At 36.7% G+C, this 8,793-nt stretch overlaps 2 protein-coding genes across 2 annotated transcripts; one reads left to right on the top strand and one right to left on the bottom strand.

The window, feature by feature from the left end:
- The first annotated feature begins 1,988 nt into the window (after nucleotides 1–1,988).
- LOC107478285 (uncharacterized) lies at nucleotides 1,989–2,486 on the top strand. The gene is made up of 2 exons (XM_016098420.3): nucleotides 1,989–2,183; nucleotides 2,262–2,486. Exons 1-2 carry the CDS (start codon nucleotides 1,989–1,991, stop codon nucleotides 2,484–2,486), a joined length of 420 nt encoding a protein of 139 aa, XP_015953906.3.
- Nucleotides 2,487–4,431: 1,945 nt separating this feature from the next.
- Nucleotides 4,432–8,575, bottom strand: LOC127745472 (uncharacterized). Its single transcript, XM_052258211.1, has 7 exons — nucleotides 8,447–8,575; nucleotides 6,652–7,066; nucleotides 5,948–6,178; nucleotides 5,611–5,801; nucleotides 5,453–5,541; nucleotides 4,935–5,361; nucleotides 4,432–4,521 (listed from the first exon to the last, which is right to left on the bottom strand). Exons 1-7 carry the CDS (start codon nucleotides 8,573–8,575, stop codon nucleotides 4,432–4,434), a joined length of 1,572 nt encoding a protein of 523 aa, XP_052114171.1.
- Between the last annotated feature and the right edge of the window lie 218 nt (nucleotides 8,576–8,793).

Below are 8,793 nucleotides of genomic sequence, written 5' to 3'. Positions count from 1 at the left end.
CAGAAGGAAGGTCAAAATGATCATCACAAACTAGACTAATACTATAACAGCGAGGACCTTTTTCTGAGTCCATCAAGTGAGCAAAAGTCCCAAAAAAATTAGAGTACCTAAATATGGCTCTCTATGATGGATTGATTGACCAACTGACAACATTACTTGAGTAACTTTAAAAGTTGGATGTATTTGCCTAGAGCCTCCAACGCTACACATTACAAGGCTTTTTCGATCGCCTTGACAAAAGTCGAGCAAAAGTGGTTCAACAACCTTCTCTTGGGTCAATAATTTTTTTCGGCGAGCTAGCTAAAAATTTTCTAACTCACTTTTTTATCTAAACATATAAAGTAAAGTATGTTCTGAGCTTGCTAGGAGTAAAATAAGAACTCGGAGAGACACTTAGGGCCCACATGGAAAAAGTTCAACATATCATACTTGGAGGTTCAAAGCCTACCCACAAAGACAGTCATTATTAAATTTTTTAATGAACTTTAGGATGAACCCATCTCCCAATTCATCTCTAAACGGTATCAACTTCTATGAAAAATGTACAATAATAGATAGAAAAAATATATTAATGTGGAGGAAGCAGCTTAAATTAGGAAACCTCATCAAACTTGGAGAAAACATACCAAACAAAGACAAAGTCAATAAAAAAAGATGAATATAACTCTTCAAGTCGTACAAAAAGGTTCCACTCATTTTCTTTCATAAGAGTTTCTATGATAGAAGTCTATAGGAATATTTGTGATGTGGAGAAAATTCCTCTAGCACCTCGATCGATCAAAAGAAAGACAAGTGACAAAAGGAGAGAGTATTGTGAAGGTCATTGGATCTATGACCATCACACTAACAACTACTACGACTTAAAAAATGTGATAGAAAAGTTGTCTCAAAATGGAATATTGGATAATTACCTCCTCCTCTCTCCCTCCCCCTTCCGGCAAGGTCGGACAACAAAAAGGCGTCGAGAGTCAAAAGAGCAAGATCGATTGGAGAAGTTGTAGAAGGCCCCAGAAAAATATGCTCACATAATTATTGGGGACTTTGTCGGAAGAGGGACAACAAAATTCTCCTAAAAAAATGCTTCAAAGAGGTCTACCAATTAAAAAAAAATAAATACGAATCTAGCTTGTTAGAGATAACATATACCAAGGAGGATGCCAAAGGCATAATGCTAGGCCACGATAATTTATTAGCAATAACCATGATATTAGCAAACACCAACTTCAAGACTTTAATCGATCAAAAAAGCATTCTTTGGTGCCACAAAAGTTTGAAAACTAACAATTTAGCTGCATATTTGAATATCAATGAATAATGATATTGGTTTTCGTTTTCATTTTAATTTTTTTCTGGTTATACCTGGATAAGAGATTAAATACTTGTTTGTATCAATTTTTTAACAAAACAATACTTTTTTAAAAAAAGTAAAATCCAAACTGACTTTGAAATATTCAAATTATCACCACGCTTATATTGATTAATTTGCTCATGGAGTAGGTTTAACTTGGGGAATGGGAGTGGGAGTGGATTTCTCTTTAGTTCTATTGTTATGTTATTTTATTTGAGTAAATATCTAAAATGGTCCCTAAATTTCAAATCGGTATTCAATTTAGTCTTTTATTTTTAAAAATGACCAACTAAATCCCTTAAATTAAAAAACGTGCGTCTCCATTCGTCTCTCGCAGAAGCGTCATCTAGACGTTGCTGATGTGGAACGTTAACTACCATGTGGGCATTCTAGTTGTATACTGATGTGTACCAAGATTGAATTTGATTCAAATTGGTATCTGGAATTGTCTAATAGTACCCAAATTGGTCCATTTCAATTAGAAAACCCTAATTGTCTTCTCTTCTTCAAACGGTATGCTGTGTCCTTCTCTTCTTCGACTCTCCTTCTGTGTCTTTCTCTTTTTCGACTCTCCTTCTCTTCTTCGTCCTCTCTTCTTTGCCCTAATACCGAAATTGATTTCTTGTCTGCGTGAGTGATTATGGGTGGTGGTGAGAGAAGTCAGAGTAGCTCAAGTAGGAACAACTCTGCAGGGAGACCTTATGTCAGCAAAGAAATGCGCAATAGGGGAGGTAAGAATGCCGTTTTCTATAATTGTGGGCTTCGAACGGTGATGAAGTACTCAACGACGGCAGAAAATCCTAGTAGACCATTTTATGGTTGTCCGAACTATGAGGTAAGGTTATGGCTGTGAAGAAAATGTTAAGATGGTTTCACTTTGAGTTTGGATTCACCTGCATTTTTTACTTTGCAGTATGGAATTCATTGTAATTTTTTTCGCTGGACTGATGGATGTGAAGAACCAGTTTGTGCAACACCTATTCCACAAGAAGTTTTGCATGAGTTAAATTGGAGAATGACAAGCTTGGAGAGTGATGTTAAGACAGTGAAGATGATGACAATGGTGCTGCTGGCTTTTGTAGTTACTTTTGGTGTGTGTTTAGGTGTTAGCTTGTTGGGGTTTATATTCAACAAATGATAATTATGTTATGAAATTTTAAATATCTTAAGTGGTATGTAATGTCTTGATGAAGATGGAATAAAATGAAACACTAATTTTACATGAGTTCAAGTCTTGATGCTGCACTTGTTCTGCTAAAATTGTGTTCAATTAAACCAAAAAGAGATAAATCAAAACATGAACTAAACAAAAAACTTCATTAATTTAACATAACATAACTATTTCCGGAACATGGAACAAGTGTTGTTTGTGCTAAAGCACATTGTGCATAACATACTATCACAGCCCAAAACATCATAGGCCATAACAACATTCAAAGGCCATGCATACAGGTTTCAAAGGTTACATTACCAAAATACACATTGTTTAACTATAGCATTCAACTACAATAACATGAACTCAAAAAGGCACTACACTTTGTGCTAGTTAGACATTTTTTCTTCGTGGGTTGAATCCTGGAGTTGGAACAAATTTCAAGAAGGAGCCCAGTTTTTCAGAGGTTGCTGCACTAGCCCCTGAATAGTCTCTCTTGAAATCTCAGTTGGATGTGGAGCAGCCGTAGCAGTAGCAGCAGTGGATGAAGTTGTCCTCTTGACAAGGAGTTTGTCTATGTGTCTCTCACTTTTAGTTCTCAAAGGCCCTTTCTTGAAAATCTTTGTAGTCTTTGCAGCCTATAATAGCAATAACAATAATAAAAAGTGTCAACAAAAACATATCCTCTCAAGTTAACAAGAAAATGAATTTGTTTGTTTCCAGATTGATTAACTCAAGCTCTAATTTTGATTAATGTTTTTAATACTATTATTACCTGAGTTGTAGGTTCTTGTTCATCTCCTAAACCCCCTTTAGCAGCAACTTCTGTTTGAGTTTTAGTTTGTCCTCCTTCAGCACCAACCTCATATTCTGCACTAACAACCTCACCTTCCTTACCTTTAGCACCAGCATCACCTTCATGTGCAGCATCTTCAGCAGCCTTTGCAGCAGCTGCTAACTCATCGGCTTTTTATTTTTTTTTGCTATTTTACAACTCTTTGTTGTGTGACCAACATCTCCACATGTCTCACAGGTGAATTTGCCATATTTTTGCTTCAATTTTGTTGCAGTGCGCTCTTGGCTCCCCCGAACAGGTGCCTAACGTGCATCTTTTTTTCATGTATAAGGTGATGGCCTGCCACGGGGCTTGCTCCTTACAGGTGGTAAGCAATGGAGGTATTGTGAGGTTTCCCACAACTGTTGGCCTCTTACCGGGTTAATATGGTACTCATAAGTTTTGTTGTATGAGCCCATTGTTAGTCATGCATGGACATAATTCTCAGGTCTACCATTCATGACTGAAATTGCATCTATTGCATGACGACAAGGTAACTCTAGCAAATAATAAAATTGAGTAACTAAGTGTGTTGATAGGTATGCTACCGTGCAATTACACAATAAAATAAAATAAAATCAAATATTACTTACCGGATAACTGCCAAGACCTGCAGCTACATGTTTGGTTTCCCAAATCAACCACCACATTATCTGGTTCACCATGCACTTCAAACATGACTTCAGCCGCATCTCCAGACCACATTGGTGTATGATACCTACTGTAATGCCTCTCCTACGCAAGTCTACTTTGTTGAATTGGAGGTAAGTGTCCCACATGGCTAGAGAGTTTCAGTTTGTTCCTTGCCATACTAGTCATGGCATAACTCCTAACCTTCTCCAATAAAGTCAAGACGGGCTTGCATCTGTATGGTTTGGTGGCAGCGTTGAACACCTCACACATGTTGTTACACACATTGTCAACCTTTGGAAAGTCCTTGTAGTGAGCTCTGGTCCATGCCTGCCTAGAAAATTTGTCTAAATATGCCCACGCCTTCTCATTCACACTCTTTATAGACTGTATATGCCCGTTGAATTCCTGGACAGTCATTTCTCTAACACACTTCCAAAGTAAACTCTTCAAGTGTGAGTCCTTCTATTGTTTCTGAAAGTTTTGCCAAAGGTGCCATGCACAGAAGCGGTGATGCGCACTTGGCATAACCTCACGTAATGCTGGGATTAAAATCTACAAGATAACAAAATAGTCACTTAAAAATCTGAGCAAATAATAGATTCTTGATTTTTACTAGTTATATAATAATAAATTGAAAAACAGGGTCTAATTTAAACTTATGCGCTTAAGGATTCCTAAATTCTACAATTGGAATAACAATAGTATACTAAATGAAGTAGATTGCATAAAAAGTCCAGCAAGGCTAATCAAGTTTTTAACCAAGTTTCTATACTATACAAATCTAGCAAGGCTAGTACAAATCCAGCAAGGCTAGTACAATGCTATTTGAAATGAATTGAAATTAAAATGAATTATTTTGTTTGGAATCATTTATTAATATAAAATAGTCCTTCGAATTGTGTTCATTAATTCAAAATGGTCCTAAAAATCATATAATGTGCCTCTAATTGAAGTATATAGGTTACCTTCTGCATGTCAGAGATGAGGCACCAACCATGCTCTGTCTGATCTCTAATGTCTTCATGCAAGAGCTCCAAGAACCACTTCCAGTTGTCTTTGTTCTCAACATGAATAATTGCCCATGCAATTGGGTACACATGATTATTCGCGTCCTGACCCATGGTGCACAGCAGCCAACCTCCATAATAGGTCTTCAAAAAAGCCCCATCAAGTCCTATCAAGGGTCTACAGCCACTCACAAAACCTTTCTTGCATCCATTCAAACAGACATAAAACCTTTCAAATACACCTTCTCCGTTAGGCATCAGACTAACACCTAACTTGATAGTTGAACCCGGATTAGATCTCAATAGCTCATCTGCATAATCTCTGAGTTTAGCATATTCTGTAGCTTCATCACCCCTCACTATTTTCCTTGAATCACCCAAAGCTCTGTAATTATAGTCATAGACAATTGTATTCTAGTTTTTGCTTTAAAGTAATTAAAAACCTCACAATGTCTAAATGTTGGGAGCTTCCTAACCTTCTTATCAAGTACATCACCCAAGACCTAGTTGTACATCTATTCTTGAAAGTTCTCTCACATGTATGATCATTATTAAAGGTCTTAATCTGCTAACATCCATTCGGTTTGCTATATGAACAAAACATCATCCAGGGACAATCTTCATTCTTGCATACCACCCTACATCTAGTAGTATCATTTTTCTTGTACCTAACACCCCTACCCTCTTGTAATGTATAATTTCTAACCCCTTTCTTAAAAGCATCCCTAGTGGTAAACTCCATACCTAGCTCTAACCTCACATGTCCAAACTTGGCAGCATCATTGAAGATGGGATTCACAGCTGGGTCTACTTCATCCTCAAAGTCTGGTGGAGTCTTCAGTTTATTAGATTTTCAACTATCATCAGAAAAAGACACTGCCATACAGATTCATGCATTACATCACTTACAGAAAAAGAACTAAATCAATACATATGCACATTAATTATAATAAAAAATATACTTTACATACATTGCAAGTTTTCTTCTTTCTCATCATCATCTACCTCTTTCTCATAATCAGATGCATCCATTGAAGGGGGACAAAAAGTATCTTCATCATTAATAACCTTCTTCTTGCCTTTATCATTGTCACTGCCAGTCTTCCTTTTTCTCCTATCGCTGGCAGGACCAACATCATCATTGTTGTCACTGCTTGAGTCCACAGAGTCAAGTGGCATGTGTGGCTTGTATAAACCGTCCTCTACAGACTCATAAAAATCAGATGAGCTATCAACATTCAAGTGAAATGGCTCCTTGCTTGCTTGTTTCCTCCAGCCTTGTCATCTTGTGATATACCTTTTAGGCATTTTCATATATGTGTTGAATTTAAAGTTAATAGGCTTGGATTCTTTCTTTGATGCACTGGATTTCTTAATTTGTGCATTGTTGGTTGAGGGAGTGGGTTGAGAGTAAACTTTCTGAGATATGGGTTTAGATGTAATGGGATTTGGTTGGGATAGAGACTTAAGGGACTTCGCCTGTGAACATGATTTGTGGACATTAAAATTGAGGGTAGTTGATTTTGGTGGAATAGGATTGGAGGGAGTGGGCTAGGGGGCAGTGGGCTTGCGAACAATGGGTTGGGTGCAGTAGATTTTAGTTCAACTAGGATTGAGGTAATTAGTTCTTCAAGTTGACTTAATATTGTGCTGGTTTTCTTCACAGCTTCAACACCTTCTACTCTATCTTCTTCCATGCCTTCCATTCCAACCTTCTGGCCTATAGCATGATCCTCATCAGACAACTCCATTACATCAATTATATAAAGAATCGAAGGTCCATGCTCAAAATAGATGTGGATGACGTTGTTATTCTCATGGCAGTGCTCGATTATACTAACAACGTCCTGGTCCACTTGCAATCTCCTAAGACCGAAATCCAACCCATCTTTAGGGTCCAAAAACCAACATGCTTCAGCCTTATCATACCCCAATTCTCTATAATAACATGTTACTGCAAACACGTCAAGATAGTTTTCATCGACTCCAACCCATTCATCATACAAGTCAGATGTGTAGATAAAATTTTCACCAGGATATGTCTCAAACTTTCCACCATGGTGAAAAATAAGTTTCAATCGTTCAGGCATCTGAAGTTTACAGCAGAATGCACAAAATAGACAGCATTAATCACTTTGTTGCAAAATAACCATATTGCAAAGAACTAGAAATCAACACTATATTTGTAATAACAACGCATATATTTACTTACTATTGACTATAACTTAAACCAGATTATGATTTATGTGGTTACAAGTTTCATATTAGAAACTCTAAACCTTAACATTTGCACCATTAACAACCACAACATTCTAAACCACTCCCTTACATATACAACAACACATTCACACATAAGTATCAAGAACCCTCAATGAAATACAAAAAATGGAAGAGAATGATCAATATGAACTGTTACCTCACCGTCGCCAGTGTACGAAGGTGATGCTTCGTCGATAACTCCTTCACTGACCAGAGAGAACAGATTCTTGGGATGATCCTCGGCGAGCAAATGTGAGTGGGATGTATGGGAGAATGAATGGACAGAGAAGAAGAGAAAGCTTTTCTGAAGTTTTAGTGGGAAACGTTGAAGTGGAAGGGGGACCAACAAGAATAGTTTATGAAAAAGGGGAGAAGATGTTATTTGAAACGACGTCATTTTACACACTTAGGGTATCCTCTCCTTCAATGACGTCGTTTAATGGAATGCCCACATGGCAGTTAACATTCCACATCAACAACGTCTAGACAGTGCTTCTACGAGGGACGAACGGAGACACACGTTTTTTAATTTAAGGGATTTAGTTGGTCATTTTTAAAAATAAATGACTAAATTGATTACCGATTTGAAATTCAGAGACCATTTTAAGCATTTACTCTATTTTATTTTATTATTTTTCTATAATGTTTATCGCTTTATTATTTATTAGTTCATTAATTGTTCACTTAATCTATAGAGGTGTTAAATGCCATTTAGTAATAGCTCATTAGTCTTTAAATTTATCTAAACAATCGATTATATTTATTTTTTTCGACCAGAGAAAAAAATTTATTCATAAAATAATCATTCGTCACTAACAGATAACAGCAAATATTTAGATCTAAGTCTAAAAAAGAAAATCAAATAATATTTATATTGAACTAAAACTAGAAAGTGAACCCAATATTCGACTATAGTAAATCTGAACATATAGAAATTGAAATAACTTTTACTTTTTTTTATTTTTAGTCCTACACAAAAAAGGGGTTTGTCTAAAATCAGCTCACCTCTTATGAGCTTATCTGATGCACCATTCAATATGAAGCGTTAGATTAGATTGAGAAACAATTTAATGGTTTATATTAAAATTATTATTAATTTATTAAAAATTACACTTAAACACAATAACTGGTTTGATATTTTACAATTGCCCACTATAAAATTTTAGAATCAAACCCTACATGCTGCAACGATGAGCCCTTCCTTTGCCCACCTCCTCTGTCTTCTTCGTCAAACGATGAACCTCCGTCTTTTCTTCTATCCCTTTTCCGTCTGCCTTCTTCCTCTTCGCGACGTCCCTCTCCTCCTTCCCCCACCCACTATCCTCTGCCTTCTTCCACATCACGATGAACCTCCTTTTCTTCTTCTATCCCCTTTGCGTCTGCCTTCTTCCTCTTCATGATGTCCCTATACTTCTTCTTCTACCCGCTGTCCTCTGCCTTCTTCCACAACGACTCCATGACCTAGTTCTTCAAATTATGGCTCATACTCTGTTGCTCATGTGTTGTTTTTCTTCTCAAATTTTCCAAACCTTTTTAGGGTTTTGGTCAAAAGAGGATG

Source organism: Arachis duranensis, chromosome 3 (assembly GCF_000817695.3).
Source record: "Arachis duranensis cultivar V14167 chromosome 3, aradu.V14167.gnm2.J7QH, whole genome shotgun sequence".
NCBI classification, from domain to species: Eukaryota; Viridiplantae; Streptophyta; class Magnoliopsida; order Fabales; family Fabaceae; genus Arachis; species Arachis duranensis.
Note: the sequence above shows the minus strand (reverse complement) of the source record. Positions and strands in the feature narration are given on the sequence as shown.

Excerpts from the sequence above, each read along its gene's own strand:
- LOC107478285 (XM_016098420.3), top strand. The coding sequence starts at position 1,989 with ATGGGTGGTGGTGAGAGAAGTCAGAGTAGCTCAAGTAGGAACAACTCT. Across the intron at positions 2,184-2,261 it reads ATGGTTGTCCGAACTATGAG|TATGGAATTCATTGTAATTT; the intron begins GTAAGGTTATGG and ends TTTACTTTGCAG.
- LOC127745472 (XM_052258211.1), bottom strand. The coding sequence starts at position 8,575 with ATGTGGAAGAAGGCAGAGGATAGTGGGTGGGGGAAGGAGGAGAGGGAC. Across the intron at positions 5,802-5,947 it reads GAAAGAAGAAAACTTGCAAT|ACTTTGAGGATGAAGTAGAC; the intron begins GTATGTAAAGTA and ends AGACTCCACCAG. Across the intron at positions 4,522-4,934 it reads TCATCTCTGACATGCAGAAG|ATTTTAATCCCAGCATTACG; the intron begins GTAACCTATATA and ends GTTATCTTGTAG.